Raw genomic sequence first — 26058 nt, forward strand, 5'->3', positions numbered from 1 at the left:
TTGAAGAAACTGAAGACACGGCGACCTCCTCACACACACACATAGTTGATAGTTTTATTGACCACAGTATCATGTACAGTGAAAACCGATTAACAATTTCTCAGTCGTCTTGTTTGGCTGGTTCTTTTCTAAATTCCCGGTCTGTTTCTTATTTTGGGGACCGCCGTGGTACAGTGGAACCATGCGTGCTTTGGGGTCCGAGGGGTCTCCAAGCGCACGGGTTCGAATCCTATTCACGGTCAGAGTGTAGGTTGGGCTTCCTCACTCGGGGCAACGGTTTCCTAGCAGGTGGGCTTTTAGATAGGAGGTACCCCAAAAAGTACCACATTTAGCCCATAAATTCCCGTGAAAAGCCCACGTGGTATAGATTAAAAGAAAAGAGAAACAGTACTGATTTTATGGGTTCAATCTAATTCATTACCATTTTAATTGTAGAAGTAAAGATAACATGTCACACACACACACACACACACACACACACACACACACACACACACACACACACACACACACACACACACACACACACACACAGAAAAGGAAAGACGTTGAAATATGTGAGCCGTAACATGTCTTGCTTTCATTCCTTCATTCTTTCTTTTTTTTTATCTTTTCTTTTCTCTATTTTTCATCACCGTGAGACTTTGGGATTTGGTGTAGAGCCTGGCACGTGTAGCGGCAGCAGTGGTGGTGGTGGTGGTGGTGGTGGTGTTAGTGTGCGTAGGGGTTACAGCGTCCTTTCTGCCTGACCTGACCCTCTCTCCCTCTCTCTCTCTCTCTCTCTCTCTCTCTCTCTCTCTCTCTCTCTCTCTCTCTTGAAGGTTAAAGTATGTATCATTTTCCTTTGCTGAAATATCTTGATCTTCTCGAGTCCTTGCTCCTTCCTTCCTTCTCGTCCGTCTCTCTTTTCTTCGTTTTTTTTTTCATTCCTGCTGTCCTCCTTTCTTATTTCTTCATATCTGTCTTTATTGATCTTTCACCCTCCTCCTCCATTTCCTCTGTCCATCTCCCTCTCTCCTTCATTCTTTCTCTACGCTTCTCTCGTTTTTTTTTTCTCTCATTTCTCTTCTCTTTCCACATTTCTGTCTCGTATCACTATTTTGCTCATTATATTATTTTTTCTCTCTTTCTCTCTCTATTTCTTTCTCTATAGTTGTCTCGTTTTTTTCCTCCCCTTTTTCTTTTTTCTCCACATTTCTGTCTCGTATGACTTATTTTCTCTCTCTCTCTCTAGTTCTCTCTCTCTCTCTCTCTCTCTCTCTCTCTCTCTCTCTCTCTCTCTCTCTCTCTCTCTCTCTCTCTCTCTCTCTCTCTCTCTCTCTCTCTCTCTCTCTCTCTCTCTCTCTCTCTCTCTCTCTCTCTCTCTCTCTCTCTCTCTCTCTCTCTCTCTCTCTCTCTCTCTCTCTCTCTCTATCAAAGCAAGGAAAAGAACGAGTCTGTTTTGTGAGTTTCTTTTGCAAACTGATGAGTCGCCAAACATATTTTCCACGTGTAATTAAAATCCCTCTTGAAGTTCCATGGAAATCTCTCTCTCTCTCTCTCTCTCTCTCTCTCTCTCTCTCTCTCTCTCTCTCTCTCTCTCTCTCTCTCTCTCTCTCTCTCTCTCTCTCTCTCTCTCTCTCTCTCTCTCTCTCTCTCTCTCTCTCTCTCTCTCTCTCTTGCAAAACTGCATTTTGTATAATGTATTTTTCATGTGAAATTAATTGAATTGTAATGATTTTAGTATTAATGTTGTTTTAATCATGGTCGTGTGTTGTAGTAGTAGTAGTGGTGGTGGTGGTGGTGGTGGTGGTGATACATAATCCTTTTCATCGTCGTTGGTAATTGCATATTTTTACATCAGTATGCATGAGTTTAAAAGTATATACAAGATAGAGGGTGGTGGGGATGAAGAAGGCCATTTACGTCACTTCAACTTTTTCTAAGCTCAAGTTGAAATTAGATGAAGGAAGGAAAAGTTTGGTGGAAGTCTTTAATCTGTGCCTTGATGAAGTGTGGAGAGACAGAGGCGAGGAGAGATGCTTGTTTGAAAGTGCTCGTTTGTGTGTGTGTGTTTGTGTGTGTGTGTGTGTGTGTGTGTGTGTGTGTGTGTGTGTGTGTGTGTGTGTGTGTGTGTGTGTGTGTGTGTGTGTGTGTGTGTTTCTGTATGTGTGTTTGCTGGCCATTTTTGTTAACATTCTAAAACCATCAGTCTTCCTCAGCTCTTTTATTTCCTTTTCTTTATTATTCTAAAAGTCTCGAGATATATTTTTTTTCATGTCTCATCACGTTATAAAATCAAGGTCCGTTTTATTATTTTTTTCACAGGACAAGGACAATATAATCACAAAGTACATTAATCCCTTTAGTACTAGGACGCCTTTACCTTGATATTTGTGTACGATTAGACCATTTTTACTGACATTAGTAAGGGCTTATGGAGGTCAGAAGATTAATGGCCGGAGTCGTCACTATTTTAACTTCCACATGCGTTTCTGAAGCTGTATCAAATCACCAAATACTAACCAGAATGAATATGAAAACACGTCCTGGTACTGAGGGGGTTAAAGACCTTACGTAGTGGATTACTCTCCTGCTCACATTGTACCTAGACACTGCTATGACAGGCGTGTTATGGCCTCGTCCTGACTCGTGAAAGGGAAGGAGTTTTAATTAAAGTGAAGCATACTTTCGCCTTTGCCTCCTGTGTGTTTAGCTGCTTCATGTGAATTAATGATCACACCTTTGTACCTTGACGCTCTGAGGTCTGTTTGCCTTGATGCCGCCATGCTACTGCTATTATTCATGTCACTCTTCTTGTTCAGCGGCTACCAGCACTCTAGCACTCTAGCAGCACTCTAACAGCACCAGTAATTGCACCCAGATTCCTGTACTGCTCTCATCTCACGTTGCCTTCACGATGCTGAGAAAAGGGGTGTAGGAAATGGTGCAGTGGTCATTGGGTAGATTCATGGGGATGGGTTCATGTGGGAGTCCCTTCAGTGTGTGTCTAGAGGGCGGGACTGAGATGAGACGAAGCCGTGTGTTGTATCGTTGCCTCTTCACCACGTCCTCTCCACCACGAGTTACTTGGAACTTTGTGGAGATTGTTTGATAGACTACAGCGTTTCACATAAGTATACATGGAAAAGGTCTATTGTTTACCCTTTTTTTTCCTTATTTCAGGTCAGATGTAGTGAAGACTTTAAGTGAGAAAGGAAATGAGACTGGAGAAAAAATGTAAATGCGATGCAATTTTACAGTAACATCTTCAGCACCAGGACGCATTTCCATATCCATTCTGCTTACTATTTGGTGATATACAGCTTCAGAAACGTATGTGGGGAGTAAAATAATGAAGACTCTGGCCATTAATCTTCTGACCTCCATAGACCCTTCCTGATGTTAATAAAATGGTCTAATCACACCTAAAACTCGCATTTCCATATCCATTCTGCTTGCTTTTTTGGTGATTTTATATGGCTTCAGAAACTTATGTGGAGATTAAAATAGTGAAGACTGACCACTAATCTGACTCTCATAGACCCTTCCTAATAAGAAAAATTGTTTAATCACACCCAAAACTCACGGTGAAAATATGTCCCAGTATTGAAGAGGTTAACCCAATACAAACTAGTTAAAAGTGAGCAGTAAACCACCTACAACATTCCCTTCTATCATGTAACGTATCTGTTGTTGGAGAGGAAACGTTTGCACCTGCTTGCCAGCCTCCATCTTCCCTGTGCCTTTCCACTCACGCCTCTCAGCACCGTAATTAACAAGCCGGGCGTGAGTTGGTACTGCAGGTCGATGTTTAAGGAAGACAGACGGAAGCTGGCAGGGTCGCTCTCTATCTTTAGTGCGAGTCAGGTGGGTAGACGCAAGGCAGCAGTATCTAACTAAAGGCTTAACCTCTTGAGTACCATGACGCGTTTCCATATTCTTTGTGCTTACTATTTGGTGATTTTATACAGTTTCAGACACTTGTGTGGGGGATTGAAATAGTGAAGACTGTGGCCATTAATCTTCTGACCTCCATAGACCCTTTCTAATGTCAATAAAATGGTCTAATCGTACACAAATTTCAAGGTAAAAATGTGTCCCTGTACTGCAGGGGTTAAGAAGGGAGATCTCGATGTGAATCACGCCCTGGCCAATCACACACACACACACACACACACACACACGCACACGGGGCCGGCCGGGGATCAGTCTGGCGTGCACTGAGGGCCCTGGAGACCACTGCATCTCGCACATCCTGACGCTGTAAAATTGCCTACACGTTGTTCATTGCACGCTATGCCTCCTGTGTGTGTGTGTGTGTGTGTGTGTGTGTGTGTGTGTGTGTGTGTGTGTGTGTGTGTGTGTGTGTGTGTGTGTGTGGAGGCAAAGATTGGAGATTATAAACTCATGAAATCCAGTCTAGCTCCATGCAAGTCCCTAATCTGATGCTGATATGTGAGTGCCATTCCGGAAAGAAACTGAAGGAAATATGCCTACATAATGCATACATATACATACATACATACATACATACATACATACATACATACATAGGGGGCGCCAGTGTTAATCATATCGTGCTTGCTGCTTTACCGTTGTCACGCTCTGGACACTTTTATAACGCTGCCTTGACGTGGGAAAAAAAAAATCTCCGTTGAAATAAAGCGACACGAACAAGTAATGAGGCGGAGCGCGTGGAGGAGAGGGAAAAATTGTATTGCAGGGGAAGTGTATCATAACTCAGGGTGGTGCGGCCCCGGGGTGAGGCGGCGCCCTGTGTGTGTCGACCAATGGCGGGGCAGACACAGGCGTTTTTCTTTTTTCTTTTCATTTTTGTGTGTGTGTGTGTGTGTGTGTGAGAGGATTCGTGTATCGCTTTGTCAGTGTTGAGCTTCACCCGCGTTAGGTTAGGTTAGGTTACATTAAGTTAGGTTAGGTTAAGTTAGGCTAGGTTAGGTTAACTTAGTTTAGATTAAGTTAAGTTAGGTTAGGTTAGGTTAAGTTAGGTTAGGGACTATTAGCGTTTATAGGTTCAAATTACCCAGAATGAGAAGCTTTATAAGATGAGAAGGATAAGAAAAGCCACGTTGATTATGGTGTAACACTAATAATACCCCGCGTTCTTCCCAGACTGACATGAAACACACAGACGGCGCAACACTTCACAGTCTCCCCAGCTTCTCGTCCTACAGCAGCTGCCTTGCCTTACCTCGATTGACCCCCTAACCTCTTCAGTACAGGGACACATTTTTACCTTTAGATTTGTGTACGATTAGACCATTTTATCGACATTAGCAAGCGTCTATGGAGGTCACAAGATTAATGACCACAGTCTTCACTATTTGAATCCCCCGCATGAGTTTCTGAAGCTGTATAAAATCACCAAATAGTAAACACAATGAATATGGAAATGCGTCATGGTACTGAAAGGGTGAACACCTCCCACCACACCCTCGTCCCTGATAGTTTCCCGCACGTTAACACGACTGGAGGACTGGAGACGAAAGAAGAGGGTGTCCTGTACGAGAAAATACGAAGAAGATGTAGAAAACAATAGAATAAGTAACAGTGGCACCGTGGCACCCATCCTGCCTTCCCGGGCGTATTGCTGACTCGTGCCGCACGTCCAGAGGCAGCAGTATATTGAGCCAGAATGAGCCGGAGCTGCCACAGTGCACGGTGATGTAGATCCATTGACACACTCACTGGCAGATGGGAAAAATATATTAGGATGGCGGCGTTTTTTTTGCTGACAATGCAGGTGATGTCATTTATTTATATATTTATATATTTATTTGTATTCTAGGATTAATTCAGTATGTTTCTTTTACTTGTGATTGCGTGCGCATGTGAGAAGGGCAAGTTTTGTAAGTAATAACTACATAAACGTAATTTTTTAGGACCATTTTTTTGTTGAAGTACTAATTTGTGGTCAATAAACTATATATATCTATCTGTCTGTCTATCTGTCTGTCTATCTATCTATCTATCTATCTATCTATCTACGTATCTATCTATCTATCTAGCTAGCTACTTATCTGTCTACCTATCTAGCTATCTATCTATTTATCTGTCTATTTATCTATTTGTCTATCTATCAATCTATCTATCTATCTATCTATCTATCTATCTATCTATCTATCTATCTATCTACGTATCTATCCATTTGTCTATTTATCTATCTGTCTATCTATCTATCTAATCATCTATCTATTCATTAAAAGCGTAAAATACCGATTCCTCATAAATAAGCGATTTTATGGCAACGTGGATACTGTGACAACATGCACGGCATTCCGCGCAATATATAGACACCAGTATGTACATTAGGCAGACCATTAATAGTGCTGCGTCAGACAAAAAACACCTGCTACTAAACAACTGCTTCGTATTAACATCTGGAAACAGGAAAATTACTACCTTGCTGCATCTCACCACAACCTTCCTACCTGTGTCTGTATTACCAACTTCTGAGACTCGATTTCCTTTAACCCCTTCAGTATTGGAGTCTGGAACGCATTTTTATCATGATTTTTTGGTTTTGAGTGATTTTTTTTTTTTTTTTTTTTTTTGACATTAGGAAGGGTCTATGGAGGTCAGATTAATAGCCTGAGTTTTCACTATTTTATTCCCCCACATGAGTTTCTGAAGCTGTATAAAATTGCTAAATAGTAAGCAGAATGAGTATGGAAACATGTCATGCTACTGAAGGGGTTAAAAGGGACGTTTCAAGACATTTATCCCTGTCTTTTGGCTAACACTTTCGGATCTGTGAGGGACTGGCGACTGAGTGGGCTTTTTATTTTATTATTTTATTGCTCTTAGCCAGTTTTCCCCTGTACAAAAGAAAAAAAAATCCAGCTTAACCTTGCAGACCATCCAGCCATCCACACATACACACACACATACACTAAACATTCACATTCACACTTCCACGTGGTAAGCAGTAGTAGTGGTATATTCCTGGGCTGCTGTGGTGAGATATGGCAAGGCTTGGTGGCGGCGCATGCAAAGTATATTACGCCGTTTTGCTCTTATGAGATTACTTTAGATATGTCCCCGCCATCGCCCCGGACGTGTGTGAAGCAGCTGGCCTGTGTCTTTGTCCAGAGCCGCACGTTGCTCTCTTGGATCTTGGTGAATTGGGATAGTTGTAGTGGTAGTGGTAGTAGTTGTTGTAGTAGTAGTAGTAGTAGTAGTAGTAGTAGTAGTAGTAGTAGTGATGGTGGTGGTGGTGGTGGTGGTGGTAGTAGTAGTAGTAGTAGTAGTAGTAGTAGGGATGGTGGTGGTAGTAGAGGTAATTGTAATAGTAATAGTAGTAGTAGCAACAGTAGTAGTAGTAGTGGTAGTAATAATAGTTATAGTAGTAGTAGTAGTAGTAGTAGTAGTAGTAGTAGTAGTAGTAGTAGTAGGTGGTGGTGGTGTTAGTAGTAGTAGTAGTAGTAATGGTGGTGTTGGTAGTAGTAGTAGTAGTAGTAGTAGTAATGGTGGTGTTGGTAGTAGTAGTAGTAGTAGTAGTAGTAGTAGTAGTAATAATAATAGTAATTGTTGTGTAAAAAGAGATTATTTATAGACATTTTCTTTCTTTTGTGTTAGATGAAGAATGGAAAAATCGGGGCAAGAGTTCTAATAAGTATACATTTGAACTTTTTATGATCTTTTCTTTCATTCGTCTAACATTATCCTTGCTTGTCGTAATCTACCCTTTATTATCTCACCTCCTTCGCATCCAAGACCACTAAGGAGGTTGGATTCCACTAGTAAGGACCACGAAGCAAGCAAAAGTCACGTGCTCCCGAACCGACGATTGGGAGCAAGTGAAGCATAGAGATTCACTTCGTAGAGTCTGAACCGCTTCGACTCAAACTCTCACGCGAACCCAACGTAATTATAGACCATCTGTTAACTATTTTTCCTTCCTTCTTTTGTAGTTTCTAATTAAACATAACGCGGATCATAACTAAAACATTATTAATTTTTTACGCATCGCTTCCTGGGAATTTTTACATTTTTTATTACTGCTATTATTATTGCCAAGCACCAGCGAGCACTCCATTCAGCAATTTTTTTCTTTTCCCGTTTTTTGTTTCTCCGCAATTAGTTTTCCTGCGTCTCGTGTGTTGTAATGAAAAAGTTCCATGCATTGAATTTTTTTCCCCTCATTTTCATCATGGCAGGAAATTATTAATCGTGGAATAAATGGAGCGGCCGTTGCAGACATTTGCGTTAGTGAGGGTGGGCTGGTGGGTTGGTTCAGCTGGTGGTGGTGGTGGTGGTGGTGGTGGTGATGGACTGCTGGTAGTGATGTTGGTGGTGGTGATGCTAGACCCTTCCTGATATCAATAAAATTCTCAAATCACCCCCAAAACTCATGGTAAAAATTGCGTCTCAGTACTGAAGTGAATAATTTGATATCATTGAATTGTTATCTAGAAAAATATATAATAAAAAAGTTGTTGCTTATTTATAAATGGTTATGCTAAGATATAACTAAATCTGATATCGCTGAATTGTTACCCCAGCATCACTAACTCCCTTTTCTCTCCCCGCAGACTCGTTCCACTACTCCCGCTTCTCGCTTGGCTCCCGGGAACGTGTTGCTGATTGCGTTGCTGACACCTTGGATGCTTCTATACAGGTGAGTGTGTGGGAATGTCACGGCAAACTTTAATAATTCCCACTTACTGTCTGGAATTCTTCTCTTTTTCATTTATTCAGAAGTGTATTCATTCATTATTATTATTATTGTACCATTTTTTTCTTTTCACAGTCATTTTTGTCAGTATTGTCTTCCTTTCGTTGTTTTTCTATTCTTGTTCATCTGATCTTCCGTTTTCTTTCATCCATTCTGAGTTTTCTTCATTGCGTCCTACATTTTCCTCTTTGTATCACTGTCTTCATGGCACATCTCGAATAAAGTCTTTAGTGATGCGAATCTTTAATGTGTGTGATAGATTGTTGAAGCTGCCCCAACCTAACCTAACCTAAACTAACTTAACCAAACCCAACCTAACCTAACCTAACCTAACCTACACTAACCTAACCTAACCCAACCTAACCTAACCTAACCTAAACTAACCTAACCAAACCCAACCTAACCTAACCTAACCTATCCTATCCTATCCTAACCTAACCTAACCTAACCTAATCTGTCCTATCCTAACCTAACCTAACCAAACCAAAGCTAACCTAACCTAACCTATCCTAACCTAACCTAACCTACCCAAACCAAACCTAACGTAACCTAACCTAACCAAACCAAACCTAACTTAACCTATCCTAACCTAACCTAACCAAACCAAACCAAACCAAACCAAACCTAACCTAACCTAACCTATCCTAACCTAACCTGACCTTTGTATCCATTCGTTTTTATGGAAGAGGGAAAGCTGGCCAAGAGCAACACAAAAATGAAAATAAAAATAAAAAGCCCACATTGATTGCCAGTTCCAAAAAAGATTAAGAGAGTTAGCCAAATATCTGGGACAAATGCCTGTAAGCCACACTCACGCAGATGCCTTAAAAATACCAATCATTCGTTATCTTAGTTTATCTTCGTTATCATCATTATCATCTTCATCTATAGGGAGGCGGTGGCGTAGTGGATAAGGTGGTGAGCGTGAGATCTGGCAGACGTAGGTTTGAATCCCATCACATGCCGTCTTGAAACTTCATCAATTGTCGAGTGGTTTAAAGTTACCTACACGTCACAATGATACCCAGGTTTTAGGTGGAAGAGTAATTGCTATACACCAAAGATGCGCTTGGGTGATGATATGCGCCCTAATATGGTTACCACTATAAATAAAATGATCTGCGCCGTTAATGGGTAGAAACTGACCAGCGCTTCCCTTATACTCTTCAAATAGACCTACATGCTAAAGACTATAACATAAAAAAAGAAAAAAAATCTCCACTTCTTTGTATTCCAAATAAAAATAATTTTCACTTCCATCAATTCACATTCGATTAATTTATATACAGATTACGTTCGCCGGATTCCGTGACACAGGTAGCCGGGACAAATGTTCATCCTTTAATGGCTTGTGTGTCGCAGCGAGCCGGCCTGATTGCACGGTGCGGGGATTTCCAGGCAGTGGTCAGGCGGCTCCGCGGAACACCGGGAGGAACGATGTGTGTTGTTGTAAACGTGCTCTGATCAATAACAGTTTAACGTTATACAGGAGAGATATGTAGAGAGAGAGAGAGAGAGAGAGAGAGAGAGAGAGAGAGAGAGAGAGAGAGAGAGAGAGAGACTATCATCCGCACATGTCAAAACCAGATTTCTCTCTCTCTCTCTCTCTCTCTCTCTCTCTCTCTCTCTCTCTCTATACTATATTTACTCATCCTTTTTGGCAGAAGAATGAGTACCTACAAGTAACACACACACACACACACACACACACACACACACACACACACACACACACACACACACACACATACACGAAAAAGACAAATAGATAGACAAACAAACACCTCCCATGTGAAAAGATAAATGAGAGTTTCCATTAGCTAGTTAGAGCAAGGATAGGGGAGAGGAGCAGAAGAGGAGGGAAAAAGATAGGGAAGAGGGGAAGGGAGAAGGGAGAGGAGGAAAGGGATAGGGAGAGGGGAGGAGTAAGGGCCGACGCTCCAAGGTCGATTTTCTCGCTAGACAGGGAAGGACAGTGACCCTAATTGGCAGTGATGGACGCGGAACATTACTACCTTTACACCTTAAGTAGCCGTAATACACGTAGAAGGAGGAGGAGGAGGAGGAAGAGGAGGAGGAGGAGGAAGAAGAAGATGGTTAGGAAAAATAAACCATATGGAAGATAAAATTATCGTCCATTAGTGACTAGTGATTCATGCTCCTCCGTTTCATGCTCCTCTTTACTCCCTTCTTCTTCTTCTTGCCCTTTACTCTTCCTCTCTCTCCTTCCCTTCTTCTTTCCCCATCTCTACCTGCACCATAACCTGCCTTCCTTACCTTCCCTGTCTCCTCCTGCCTTCTCTTCCCTCCCTCCTGTCCATCACCACAACATACATCTTTCCTAAACACCCCTGGCACTTCTAACCTTGTTCTGTTCACCAGGTGGGCGCCAGACATTGCCAGAATACGTCCTGCTTCTCTCACTTTTTTTTTTCTCTCAGTTCTCTCCCAGCCGTCACTTCCCCTTCTGGTCTCTCTCTCTCCTCTTCTCTCCCAGTCTTTCTCACTTCTGTTCTCTCCCTATGTCCCATTTATATTATCCCTCTTTCTTCTTCTATCCATTTTTTTTTCTTTCTCAATATCTCTCTATTTAAATAAGAAACGGTGACGCTTTTGTATTCTCTCTCTCTCTCTCTCTCTCTCTCTCTCTCTCTCTCTCTCTCTCTCTCTCTCTCTCTCTCTTCTGTTTTTTTTTTTTCTTTTTATCTGTTTTTCTGTGTCATAATTGTGTCAAAATAAAGGTGTGTTCTCCTTTTTCTTCTCCTATTCGTAATCTTTTAATTTTCTCAGTCTCTGTTTAAATGAACAACTGTGACGGTTTTATATTCTCGCTCTCTGTCCTGTTTTTTTTATCTTTTCCTTTATTTTCCGTGTCTTTATTGTCTTTTCTCCTATCCGTAATCTTTTCCTTTTCTCAGTCTCTTTAAATGAACAACTGTGACGCTTTTGTATTCTCGTTCTCTATCCTGTTTTTTGAGGCTTTTCTTTCAGTTATCTGTGTCATTATTGTCTCAAAATAAAGGTGTTTGAACTTTCCTCTCATGTAAGTTTGTTTTTCACCTTTTCGTGCGTCCTTCGTGCCAAATGTGTTTTTTTCTTTTCTTTTTCTCTCTTTTTTTCTTTTTTCTTCTTTCTCTTTTGCGTTACAGGTTATGAGATGCGGTAGGTTTGTATTTTAAGTATATATGATTTCTTTTCTTTTTGTAATGAATCCGTACTGTATGTCTTTATAACTCTTTTCCTCTCCTTTTCTTCTTCTTCTATTCTCACTTGCATCTACATTTAGTACGCGCTATCCAATACACTACAAGAGAAAAGGAAGAGAGAAAAGCAAGAGAGACGTAGTAGCTAAATTGCTGTCCTCTCTTTTTCTCCTTTTTACTCAGATTTCGTACTTTTCACCCTTACTTTTGTCATCTGTCCCGGTGCTCGCTGTTCGGGTTAATTGCATTGCGTGTTGGTGCAGAAACATACCCAGTTTATCGTACATACTGAGTCCATTGCAGTGATTCTTTTTTTTAATTAACGCCTTGCACTTCTCGCCCTTCCTGCGTTCCTTGCCCCATATTCTGAAACACTTCCGCGCCTCACACCACCTTCATTATTTCCAAAGGGCTCTAGTTGAAGTGACACGGGTTTCTAAGGGTGTTTCTGTAATTCTAGTGACATGTTAAGTTTTCTGCATTTTAAAAGGGTTCTATAGTTGAAGTGACACGAGATTTTAAGGATAGTTCTGTAATTCTAGTGACATGTTAACAAGTTTTCTGCATTACCAACAGGAAAAATACCCTTTAAAACTTAGCTAATCGTCTCTATGGTCTTGAAAAAGTGGTCGCGGTGAGAGAGAGAGAGAGAGAGAGAGAGAGAGAGAGAGAGAGAGAGAAGGAAGCGTTTCTGAATATAGCGCCAAGGTGCGGTGATGGGTAAGTGGCATGGAGGCGACGCTATAACAATAACATATTAGACATTTCCTTAGTACTAGCGGGTCCCTGAACACTTCCATCTTGTATTATTGAAAGAAGTTTACTCTGGCTGAAGTTTGAGGGATGGTAGCCCAAAAATGTGTGTGTGTGTGTGTGTGTGTGTGTGTGTGTGTGTGTGTGTGTGTGTGTGTTTTTCTTTCACCTCCGCGCCAACTCTTTCTACTTCACGACCCCCTCTCCCTCTCGTCTCCCTCTCCTCTCTCTCTCCCGCCACAGGAAATCACGGGAATAGGCTCCACTCCCTTCCTTCCCTTGTTAGGTACGGCTCTCAAACTTTGCAGAGGGAAATATTTGGTCAGCTAAATTGGAAACCACAATTGGACAGGTGTATGCATTCTCTCTCTCTCTCTCTCTCTCTCTCTCTCTCTCTCTCTCTCTCTCTCTCTCTCTCTCTCAAACCTGATGATTTCATATATCTAGTACACAATTTTTTCTCCTCTGCTTTTTCAAAACTTGAATGGCATTTGCATGGACGTGTTGGTTTTGTTTTTTCAAAGGAAGAAAGAAAAAAAAAATTGCGCTCAAAGCAGTTTTCTCGCAAGCGCTTGAAAAAAAAAGTAAAAAAAGTTAATTTCAATCCATGTGTTAGGAAGAAAAATGACGCACAATGCAACTCTCCCGCTGTGATTTCCGGAAAAGAGAAAGGCGAGTGAATATTTCCCCCCAGAGTTGCCTTGATGTTCTCCCCAGGGGTATAGATGGCTAACAGGGATATAGGAGGACACAAAAACGCGGGCATGCTTCGACTCTTATCTCTTTGTTTTCTCTCTTACTTTAAAATATACTAGCTTAACCTTTTCAGTACCATGACGCGTTTCCATATTCATTCTGCTTACTATTTTGGCGATTTTAGCTTCAGAAACTCATGTGCGGGATTGAAATAGTGAATTCTGTGGACCGTTAATCTTCTGACCTCCATAAACCTTTCCTAATATCAATAATAGCCTAATCACACTCCAAAACTCTATGTAAAATTGCGTCTCACTACTCAAGAGGTTAAACATACAGCCTAGTGAGAGCCAACAAGTCTGCTGGTATGTGTTCTTCCTTAGTGATCCTTTGGGGTGGTGAAAGCACTGGGCCGCTGTTGCTTTAGTGCGATGGGCAGAATAGAGATGAGTGAAGCGAATGTTTTGTGGGTCAGAATGGAACGCTGGGAAAGGCATTGCTGGGAAGTGTTCAGGAGAATGGTCGCCATGAAAACTGTGATGCAGAATAATGAGGCGAATGAAATAAAGCTGAACAGTGAACAACAAAACCCTGGCAGTGTAAATGAAGTGATTAACCCCATAAGTACCATGACGCATTTCCATATTCATTCTGTTTACTACTATGTGATTTTGTACAGCTTCAGAAACCCATATGGGGGATTAGAATAGTGAAAACTCTGTGTATTAATCGTCTGACCTCCACAAACTCTTCTTAATGTAAATAAAATCTTCTAATCACACCCAAACTCGTAGTAAAAATGCGTCCCATTACTGAAGTGATTAGAAGTGAAGGTTTGCATTTGGTCTTGTGTAGAAGCACCGTCGATGAGAAATGACCAGCACACCATCATTACGGGGACCCAATATTGCATTCCAGAGGGACAATTAGCAAATAACACTGTGACTGATGGGACGTCACCCTATGCGCCTCCAGTAATGACAGGTAACTATTAATACAGTGCGAGTAAACCAGCGTGCAGTGTTTAACCCCTTTCAGTACTGGGACACATTTTTACCTTGTGTTTTGTATACGATTAGACCATTTTATTGACATTAGGAAGGGTCTATGAAGATCAAAAGATTAATAGCCACAATCTTCACTATTTCAATCCACCACATGAGTTTCTGAAGCTGTGTAAAATCACCAAATAGTAACCAGAAGGAATATGGAAACGCGTCATGTTACTGAAGGGATTAATTATTGTGTGAAAGTCTGGATCCTCTGTTTGCTCCTCGCTTTCCATTTCTCTTCTCTTCTCACCGGGAATTTAGTGTTATTCTCTCGCTTTCCTCATTATAGTTATTGTCAAACAAGGATTTTTTTATGTATTAGGGGAAAACTGGCCAAGGGTAACATAAAACGAAAAAAAAGGCCCACTTAGTTACCAGTCCCCTTGCAGGTCTGAGAGAGTTAGCCAAAAAAAAAAATGTCTTGAAACCTCTCTTGAAATGAAGTCAAGTAATAGGAAGTTGAAAATACAGAAACAGGCAGCGAGTTCCAGAATGTGCCAGAGAAAGGTACGAAAGATTGAGAGTACTGGTTAACTCTTGCATTAAGGAGTTGAACAGAATAGTGGTGAATAATTGAGAGTATTGGTTAACTCTTTCACAAGAGAATTGGACTGAATAGTGGTGAATGATTGAGAGTATTGTTTAACTCTTGCATTAGGGAGGTGGACAGAGTAGGAGTGAATGATTAACTCTTACATTAGAGAGTTGGACAGAGTAGTGTTGAGAGGAAGAAGAAAGCCCAATATTGTGCATCCCTTTACCAACCAGAATGTGTCACGTCTCTTATTCCTCATTCCCACAGGTCGACCTGGCCGCTGACGTGATCACGTATGACTCCGACGACGAGGGCGACACTCCCAGCAGGATGTCCGGGCGGCGGCGGGGTGCGGGTGGAGGCGAAGGCGGCGGGGCGGGCGGCGTGGCTCGGAACAAGCGGGGGACACCCATGTACTCCCGCGAGGACATCAGAGAACAGTACTGCATCAATGACAAGGAACTGCACGCACTCGAGGCCTCCCGGAGGAAACCCATCTTCGGCTGTTTGACCTCGGGGAACACTCAGGTGAGAGAGAGAGAGAGAGAGAGAGAGAGAGAGAGAGAGAGAGAGAGAGAGAGAGAGAGAGCATCAGTATCAGGTTTGCTTTACACATACATGGCGGAGAATTTCAGACAGGTAAGACACAATATACCAAAACCAAAACCAAACCAAACCAAGCCACGCCACATCTCGTCTCCGTTAATGAATAAAGCACAGGGAAATGAAGAAAAGAAAAAAGAAAATGGGCGAGTTTAAGATGAATATATTCCGTTTGTGATTGAACGTTGTCCCGGAAAACCTGTTTGCTTCGGAGGGAAATAATTTATCGTTTTCCGAGGCAGTGATTCGCCGCGCCGTGCATCGTGGCCCGCCCTTTCTCGCATGGAAATTGGCCGAATATCATCAAGCTTCGCCTCGCATAGTCTGTTAGGGCAGAGATGTGTGTGTGTGTGTGTGTGTGTGTGTGTGTGTGTGTGTGTGTGTGTGTGTGTGAAGGACTATGACATGGGAATATTATCAGTAGTAAAAGTAGTAATAATGATAGTATATAGTAATAGTAATAGAAGTAGTAGAAGTAGTAGTAGTAGTAGTAGTAGTAGTAGTAGTAGTAGTAGTAGTAGTAGTAGTAGTAGTAGAAACTGACTAACGATATAAACAACACTAATAAATAACGAAGACAATGGAACAGAGATAGCAAGAAAAGAAGAAAGAAGAGAAAAAAGAACACGGTGATAGACGAGAAAAAAAAAGAAAGAAGAAGAGGAAGGAAGGAGAAAAGGAAGGAAGGAAGGAAGGAAGGAAGAAAGGAAAACAGGAAGGAAGGAAAGAAGGCAGGAAGGGTGGGTAGAAGTGAGACTCAGCACCAAATATTACTGAGGGGATATAACCATGCATTTATAAAGGAGGGGAACGGCAGGGAGCCTCGAGAGAATTGGCTGTCGTGACGAGGGTAAAGTGGCGCCGTTTCCTCCCCTTGCGAGTGTGTCATTGCATTGGGATGTGCTGCACTTGTTTCTAAGCTTTTAGGAAGAATAATTTGACACTTACTTTACAATGACGAGCGTTTCCCATTAAGAGAGAGAGAGAGAGAGAGAGAGAGAGAGAGAGAGCATCAGTATCAGGTTTACTTTGCACAGACATGGCGGTGAATTTTAGACAGAGACAAAGACAGACAGACAGACAAATAGACAGAGAGAGAGAGAGAGAGAGAGAGAGAGAGAGAGAGAGAGAGAGAGAGAGAGAGAGAGAGAGAGAGAGAGAGAGAGAGAGAGAGAGTAATAAAGAAAGTACAACGAAGGAAACAGAAGGAAAGGAGGTAGTGAGATGGGAAGGGAAAAGAGGAAAAAAAAATATTGAAAGGATGGAAATGGAGAGAAACTGGATAATGAAGGGATGGAAAAGAAAAGGGAGGTGAAGGAGAGGAGAGACTTGTAGGGATGGGAAAGTGGAGGAAAGGGAAAGAGAAGGGAAGAGAAAGGAAGGGAGAGAAAGGGAGGGAGTGGAAATTAAATGTAAATAAGTCTTGGGTCACTTTGCCACCAGTAATTAATCTTTATTTCACTCCTGACTCCCTTCCATTCTCTTCTTCTTCTTCTTCTTCTTCTTCTTCTCTGTTCTCTTTCTCTGTTTCTCTTCTCCATGTTCTTCGTGTTTTTTTCTCTCGTGTTGTCATGTTCACTCTTTTTCTATAAGCCATTCATAGTTTCACATATCCTTGCATCCTGGAATATTCTCTCTCTCTCTCTCTCTCTCTCTCTCTCTCTCTCTCTCTCTCTCTCTCTCTCTCTCTCTCTCTCTCTCTCTCTCTCTCTCTGTTTATCTATCTTCCTATCTATCTATACCTATTAGTGTCCGTCCATCCGTCCGTCTCTCTCTCTCTCTCTCTCTCTCTCTCTCTCTCTCTCTCTCTCTCTCTCTCTCTCTCTCTCTCTCTCTCTCTCTCTCTCTCTCTCTCTCTCTCTCTCTCTCTCTCTCTCTCTCTCTCTCTCTCTCTCTCTCTCTCTCTCTCTCTCTCTCTCTCTCTCTCTCTCTCTCTCTCTCTCTCTCTCTCTCTCTCTCTCTCTCTCTCTCTCTCTCTCTCTCTCTCTCTCTCTCTCTCTCTCTCTCTCTCTCTCTCTCTCTCTCTCTCTCTCTCTCTCTCTCTCTCTCTCTCTCTCTCTCTCTCTCTCTCTCTCTCTCTCTCTCTCTCTCTCTCTCTCTCTCTCTCTCTCTCTCTCTCTCTCTCTCTCTCTCTCTCTCTCTCTCTCTCTCTCTCTCTCTCTCTCTCTCTCTCTCTCTCTCTCTCTCTCTCTCTCTCTCTCTCTCTCTCTCTCTCTCTGCGTGTGCGTGTCTGTGTGTGTGTCTGTGTGTGCTCTGTAATATATCCCTCACACTCACGCACGAGAGCCTAGATTAAAGCGTAGCACGAACCTTTTAAAGCACAGAGCCCATAGACGTGATCGACGCTCCCCTCCTGGCCCGCCAACCCACTTAGCGAAGGTACAGGTGTTGTGTGGGTCACGGGTGCTCTTGTGATAGCCAGGTCACAGGGAGAGCTTTGCCGTGCGTCTGGTAGAGTTAGGTTAAGTTACTGTTTTATATCACATGTTTTGGTTCCCTGGTGTGTTAGTCCTGGTAAGTGTTCGTGAGTATAAGTGAAAGTAATGAGATTAGTAGAGATTAACCCCTTCAGTACTGGGACACATTTTTACCATGAGATTTGTGTATGATTAGACTATTTTTATTGACATTAGCAAGGTTCTATGAAGGTCAGAAGATTAATGGACAATCTTCACTATTTTAATCCCTCATGCGAGTTTCTGAAGCTGTATAGTCACTGAAAATGAATATGGAAACGCGTCATGGTACTGAAGGGGTTAATAACATGCAGATGTAGGAAAGATATGGCTTGCACCGTTAAAATATTACTACTACTACTCTCTCTCTCTCTCTCTCTCTCTCTCTCTCTCTCTCTCTCTCTCTCTCTCTCTCTCTCTCTCTCTTGATTACCTTCACGTCTGCATTTAAACTTTTCCTCGCCAAACTTCCTCAGGCTTCGCTGCTTCGCCATTCATGTCCCGGAATTAATTTGTATTGTCATGCACTCATTTTCCCTGCGTGAGTTTTGTATAACGACCTCCTTTAATCAGAGTATTTGTATGTTGGAGCTTAACGCCGGTGTTTACGTTAAAAGATTAAAGCACAACACACACACACACACACACACACACACACACACACACACACACACACACACACACACACACACACACACACACACACACACACACACACACACGTGGCGCATTAGTTTTAACCCCTTCAGCACTGAGGCATTTTTACCTTGAGATTAATGTTCGATTTTATTGACATTAGAAAGGATCTATGGAGGTCAGAAGATTAATGGCCAGAGTCTTCACTATTTTAATCTCTGACAAAAGTTTCTAAAGCTGTATAAAATCACCAGATAGTAAACAGAATGAATATGAAAACGCGTCATGATACTGAAGGGGTCAAGTGACTGCTAAGGGAAGTTATTATGTTGCTCTTTCATTTATGCACTGATGGGAGAGTTTTATCGCTTCTTTGCCTGATGCTGTTTGAAAAGGTACGCGTCTGTCATGGATGGTGGGGAGTAATATAGAGCTCCCCATGTAATTATGAATGCGTGAATTAGATGTAATATAACACATGTGCCAGGGATAATTAAGAAATCACTCCCCTGGTGCAGTGTGTGGCGAGTTGTGGGCGAGTGTTCAGTTCCTTCACACAAAACTACATGCATCTAACTACACGTACATTCTTCATGCAAAATTTAGAATTGACAAAAAAGAAGAAAAGACTCCTATAACTTCCTCGGACTCCCCTTCCAAGCAGACACATTTCTATTCCACTTCCTTAGAGACTACAATGGTCCTTTTTTTTTATCAGTTTATATTTTGCCTTTGCCTGGTGTTCCCACTTACATAAAAAAGGAAAAATTAAAGGAAAGAATATGCGGCCGTTTAATTACCCCCTTCAGTACCGTGACACCTTTCATATTCATCCTGGTTAAACAATTTGGTGATATTACACAGCTTCAGAAACTTATGTGGGGATTAAAATAGTATAGACTTTGGGCCATTAATCCTCTGACCTCAATAGACCCTTCCTAATGTAAATAAACTTGTCTAATCACACCCAAAACTCAAGGTGAAAAATGTGTCCCAGTACTGAAAGAATTAATGATCGAGACAAAAGGTTCATCAGCGTCTCGTTAGTTAATGAAGAGATCAATTAGAAATATTGGTTACGTCCATTAAAGTTAATCAGTGTAAGTCTCCTCCTGCCTCCTCCTCCTCCTCCTCCTCCTCCTCCTCCTCCTCCTCCTCCTCCTCCTCCTCCTCCTCCTCCTCCTCCTCCTCCTCCTCCTTCTTCTTCTTCTTATTATTATTCTTCTTCTTCTTCTTCTTCTTCTTCTTCTTCTTCTTCTTCTTCTTCTTCTTCTTCTTCTTCTTCTTCTTCTGTTTCTTCTTCTTCTTCTTCTTCTTCTTCTTCTCCTCCTCCTCCTCCTCCTCCTCCTCCTCCTCCTCCTCCTCCTCCTCCTCCTCCTCCTCCTCCTCCTCCTCCTCCTCCTCCTCCTTTTCCTCTTCTCTTCCTCTTCTCTTCCACTTTTCCTTCTATCTTTTTATTATGCTTTTCTTCCTTCCTTCTTTCCTTTCTTTCTCTTCTTCCTCCTCTTTCTCCTCCTCTTACCTCTCCTTTCCTTCAATATTCCCTTCTCCTCCTCCTCTTCCTTCTCTCTTCCTCCTTCTCCTCCTTCTTCTTCTTCCTCCTCCTCTTCCTCCTCCTCCTCCTCCTCCTCCTCCTCCTCCTCCTCCTCCTCCTCCTCCTCCTCCTCCTCCTCCTCCTCCTCTTCTTCCAGCCCCCCCACCCATCAGCCCCCTTCCTCGTGAGTCCCCGTGCTGTGGGGGTCCCCGTGGGTTGTGGCGCTGCAGGACTCAGGGAAGGGAGTTTTTTTTTTAACTTTTTCTACAAAGCCAATACTCATTAATTATGAAATCAATTAATTGCTGTCAGTAACTGTGAAATTCCTAATCTAGTTACATAAAAAAATGTCATTTCCACTTTAGGGTGTTAAATGCGCGGTATTCCCTTATAAAGATGTAATTAATATCTTCAGTACCTGGACGTGTTTTCATATATATTTTGGTTACTATTTGGTGATTTTATACAGCTTCAGAAACTTGTGTGGGGGATTAGAATAGTTAAGACTGTGGCCATTAATCTTCTGACCTCCATAGACCTTGCTAATGTCAATAAAATCGTCTAATCACACCCAAAAATCAAAGTAAAAAATGCGTCTCGGTATTGAATGAAGTACAAAGTGAAACCCTTACACTATCATGTGATGTTGCAAAAGACACCCCGTGATGTAAAAAGAACCTAAACACTCCAGAACATCCAAAATATACCCAAACCATACCACAACACACACCAAACACATCCCAAACATCCCAAACACACCCGAAACACCGTAAAACACACCGCAAACACCACAAAACACAGCCAAAATACTCAAAACACCACAGAACACCGCAAAACACTCCCAAATACACCCAAAATGCCCCAAAATATCACAAAATACACCCAAACACACCACAAACACCACATAGCATCCCAAAAACACCATAAAGCAACCCAAAACACACCCAAAGCACTCCAAAACACGCCAAAACATCACAAAACACACCCAATACACCCCAAAACACCACAAAACACCCCCAAACACCACATAAACCCAGCACCGCCAGGAAACATTTATGAGCTGTTAGATAAATATTCATTACGTTTCACTCAGCGCTCCTTCCCCGCCATGCGTCAAAATAAGCACGTTGTTTTTTAATGTTAGACAAAAAATGGTATTGTTGTCGTGCAAACATCGAGGCGCGAACTGTTATGAGTGACAGGTGAGGGAACGAGGTTTGGAGAACTAAAGGTTTAATCAAATTTGGAATAGAAAAATAGAATCGAAAAATAAAAACCCACAGGAAGTGACAACAGATTACCGTTGATAGTTTTGGCTCACCAGCAAGTTGTGCATGGCCTGGTGACGGTGTTGGTGGTGGTGGTGGTGGTGGTGGTGGTGGTGGTACTGGCAAGCTACAGCATTTAATCTTCAGGTTCAATTTTGTTCCCTTAACGATCAATGAAAGTCCTCAATTATACTCTCTCTCTCTCTCTCTCTCTCTCTCTCTCTCTCTCTCTCTCTCTCTCTCTCGCGGTATAGTGATGAAAACTGCGTGCGTGCCCAATTCTTTCCTTCCTGCCGTGGCTGCGTGACTCGCCGTGAATATTTGCAGGGAATAGCGATGTGCCATTTTACTTCCAACGGTAAAGTGTTTGGCGGCAATGCGGTATCTGCTTTAATTAATGTGATGCGCAAGAACTTGGCTGACGGAAACTTTTGACTAGCCTTCCTATGTCAATAGCACGAGCTGGCCACCGTGGTACAGTGGAACCATGCGTGCTTTGGGGATCCGAGGGGTCTCCAAGCGCACGGGTTCGAATCCTGTCCACGGTCCGAGTGTAGGTTGGGCTTCCTCACTCGGGGCAACGGTTTCCTAGCAGGTGGGCTTTTAGATAGGAGGTATCTCAAAAAGTATCCCCTTTAGCCTATAAATTCTCGTAAAAAACCCACATGGTATAAATTAAAAAAAATTTCTCCGCGCTGTCAGATTATATGGCTGCGTGAATCAAGTCACGTCCGTTGTAATGACTAAAAGTTTGGAGGACTTAACACATGAGAGCTTGCTACGAATGAGCAGGTCTTCCATCAAAACATGCGGTGCCTCTGTACAAAACACTCTTGTTCTGACGGTAAGACTATACGCTATGTAGAAACGCTTCGCTCTCTCACCGCGACCATTTTCAAAGACCACAGTGAAGGTGTCAGTAATATTACAGAAACATCTTTAAAAAACCGCGTCACTACAACTAGACCCTTTTGAAAATAGTGAAGATGTCAGTATAATTACAAAACACCTTTAAAAACCCGTGTCACTTCAACTAGACCCCTTTGAAAATAGTGAAAGTGTCAATAATATTACAGAAACACCCTTAAAAAACCGCGTCACTTTGAAAATAGGGAAGATGTCAGTAGAATTACAAAAGATCTTTAAAACCCGTGTCACTTCACCTTTGAAAATAGTAAAGGAGCTGAGAGGCGGGGAAGTGTCTCAGAATACGGGCTTATATCCTGCCGCTTTCTAATATGAGAGGAGCATTAGCCACGCTCAATACTGCCAATGAATGCACAACGTGAAAATACGAGCTTAGCACCTCCTTAACTGTCCACGATGTATAAAAATTGAAGTATATATCCCGAACCTTCTGTGTCAAAGGATACTGGGTTACGTCCACTGTCACATAATTATAAGGTAGAGCCGCGCCCCTCGCCAGCAGGTGCGGTGCCACGGTGCCAGACCGCCGGTGGTGCGCTACAGATTTGAGTGCCTCGCGATGCTTCTAGTTTAGCGACGCAATATCTTCGTCATGCGTTTGTACTGGTGAAGAAAGCGTTAATGTTACTCTCTCTCTCTCTCTCTCTCTCTCTCTCTCTTGCTGAATCTTTGTAACGTTCGAGACGGAGAAATTTAAAGGGATACAGAAGGAAGCACTCTCTGGATACACTGTGCCTTGTATATAACATGTGAAGCACCACTACCACCACCACTACCACCACCACCACCACCACCACCACCACCACCACCACCACCACCGCTATAACCTTCCAGTGCCATCCGGTAGCTTGGTCTGGGGCGGTGCTCAGTGTCCTGTGCATGAGGAATATCACCATTTTCAGCGTTCCTCCACGAATTTCCCAGGATTCATGTCGCGCTGAGCTCCTTCGTGGATTAAGCACATCGCCGTTCGGAACATTTTTACTTTTAAGACGAAATAATAATTTTTCTCTGGATTTATTGTTTCGCCTCTCCTGGAGTGGATTTTTTCTGTGGATTTTCTGTTTCTGCCTTTCTGGAGTGGATTTTTAAAGACGAAATCCTCCTTTTTTGTGTGTGGATTCAGTGTTTCTCTTCTGGAGTGGATTTTTTCTGTGGATTTTCTGTTTCGCCTTTCTTGGAGTGGATTTTAAAGACGAAATCCTCCTTTTCTGTGGATTTACTGCTTCGCTTCTCCTGGAGTGGATTTGATCATTTAGACGAGGATGTGAAGGTGGTGAAGGTGCAACTGAATCCCTCGCGTGGAAAGTGAATGTCGCTTGTCCAGTCCAGGTGTCCCTCTTGCCTGCCTGCCTGCTTGCTTGCCTGCCTGCTCGGACCTGCTCGGGGTTGCTCGGGGCTTGTGTAGGCTGGCGCGGTGCAGTGTGGGAGTGTTCCTTTGTTTGATCAAGTCTACATCTTTGTCGGCGGCGTTAAGTCCTTCCTTCATAGAGAGTGTCACGGATTTGTCTGTGCTGTGAATTTAGTCATTTTTATTCTTTATTTAGTTATTTTCTTTAATTTGGAGTTATATTTTTCTTTTATTTTCTTAAAGTGAGTACTGGTTCACAAGGCACAGCAGAGGCACAGCAGAGACACAGCGAGACACAGGAGAAGCACAGGAAAACCACAGCAGAGGCACAGCAGAGACACAGCAGAGGCACAGCAAACACACAACAAATGCACAGCAGAGACACAGCAGAGGCACACGAAGATACAGCAAAGGCACAGCAAAGACACAGCGAGACACAGGAGAAGCACAGAAGAAGCACAGCAAAGACACAGCAGAGGCACAACAGAGACACAGCAAAGACACAGGAGAAGTACAGCAGAGGCACAGCAGAAGCACAGCAGAGACACAGAGAGGCACAGCAGAAGCACAGCAAAGACACAGCAAAGGCACAACAGAAACACAGCAAAGGCACAACAGAAACACAGCAAAGGCACAACAGAAACACAGCAAAGATACAGCAGAAACACAGCAAAGACACAGGAGAAGCACAGCAGACGCAACATGATCAAATTAACAAAAGGGAGTCGCTGTCGAACGGGATAAACGAAGCGCACCGTTGTTGAAACAGAAATTTGCTCCAAGTGTCGTGTTTTTAATCCCGGTAAAAGTCGACTTGTGAGTAGAAGCAGTTGTTGTCCAGCCGCGTTGGAGGGTGGAGACATTATGATTTCAAGTAATCTCTCTCTCTCTCTCTCTCTCTCTCTCTCTCTCTCTCTCTCTCTCTCTCTCTCTCTCTCTCTCTCTCTCTCTTTGTTTTTTTTTTCTCTCTCTCTCCTGAACAGAACAAACAAGAACAAGTCACCAGGATTCACCAAACCCTCTCTTACCCCAAAAGCTCCATTACTCCAGGACCGTTGTGAGAGTACCTCTTATTATTACTCTTATCACCACTCGTATTACCTCACCATTCCGCACAAGCCTTAAGCACCCGGGGAAATCAGCGCACGAGTTCCCTTAACCCCCACCGATAAGCTACCGTGTGCCAGGAGACCGCCACACACCGTCCCGGCAGAATACAGCAGCTGGTCCTCCTTTTTCTCCTCCTTCTCCTCTCGACTCAAAATTCTTGGAGCTTACCCAGCGAATCCTCGACTGGGCTGACGCTGTGCTGGAGTTGTACTTTATCGCTCAGCTCTGAAAGTCCCGCTGGTAAGGAGAGGAGCTTAGAAAGAGTAAGGGAAGTAGTGGAGATGGGATGAGGAGGCGGATGGGGGATTTGAAAGAGAGCGAGAGATAAGAGGAGGAGAGGATTACGAGGGAACGAGAACACTTATAAGTAAGAGAGAGAGAGAGAGAGAGAGAGAGAGAGAGAGAGAGAGAGAGAGAGAGAGAGAGAGAGAGAGAGACATTGAGGAAGCCAGGAAGAAAGGCGGCGTGGAGGGCGCTGGGGTGTGGCGGGAAGGGAATTAGGCAATCTAGAGCAAAGGCCAAAGGGAACCAACTGCCCTTAGAGGTTCAGCCTGACGTGCCCTTTTTTACTATATATTTCCCTTAACCCAGCCCGCTCCCCTGCCAGCGTTCATCAGCCTCCACCATCCTCCCGTCCCTTGCCTCATTCGCCTCACCCCTGCAACTTTCCCTGCCTTCCCCCATGTTTTCCTGCCTAGCCCTCACACCCATCGCTTCCCTGAGTCTCCAACTACAATCCAACCACCACCACCCTCGCGTCCCTTGCCTCATTCACCTCACCCCTGCAACCTTCCCTGCCTTCCCTCCTGTTTCCCTGCCTAGCCCTCCCACCCACCGCTTCCCTGAGTCTCCAGCCACAGTCCACTTTATCCTAAGCCTTGTGATTCTCGTTCTGTATCTATGAGTTTGTAGAACAAATTGTTGATGCGAAGACTTTAACTTTTGATAGTCGTGTGTTATGGTTGTATTGTTGAAAACTGGTGTTCATGTGTGTGTGTGTGTGTGTGTGTGTGTGTGTGTGTGTGTGTGTGTGTGTGTGTGTGTGTGTGTCTTTATCTGGGGTAGAAGTAACACCATGAGTTTTGGGTGTGCTTAGACGATTTTCCGATTAATAGCCACAGTTCTCACTATCTTAACCCCCAACAAAAGTCTCAGAATCTGTATAAAATCAACAAACAGTAAGCAGAATAAACAAACCATGTCACGCTACTGAAAAGCTTAATAGCAAAAACGTTACTCCTTACTAAATACTACACT

General features: G+C 42.9%; 1 protein-coding gene across 1 annotated transcript in view; it reads left to right on the plus strand.

The window, feature by feature from the left end:
- The window catches only part of LOC123509461, a 304302-nt gene that overhangs the window by 234924 nt on the left and 43320 nt on the right, over positions 1 to 26058 (plus strand). The window contains 2 exon segments of the mRNA XM_045263750.1: positions 8535 to 8620; positions 15184 to 15444. Of these exon segments, the coding sequence (XP_045119685.1) occupies positions 8535 to 8620; positions 15184 to 15444 (347 nt within the window).

This window comes from Portunus trituberculatus, chromosome 27 (assembly GCF_017591435.1).
Source record: "Portunus trituberculatus isolate SZX2019 chromosome 27, ASM1759143v1, whole genome shotgun sequence".
Taxonomy (NCBI): domain Eukaryota; kingdom Metazoa; phylum Arthropoda; class Malacostraca; order Decapoda; family Portunidae; genus Portunus; species Portunus trituberculatus.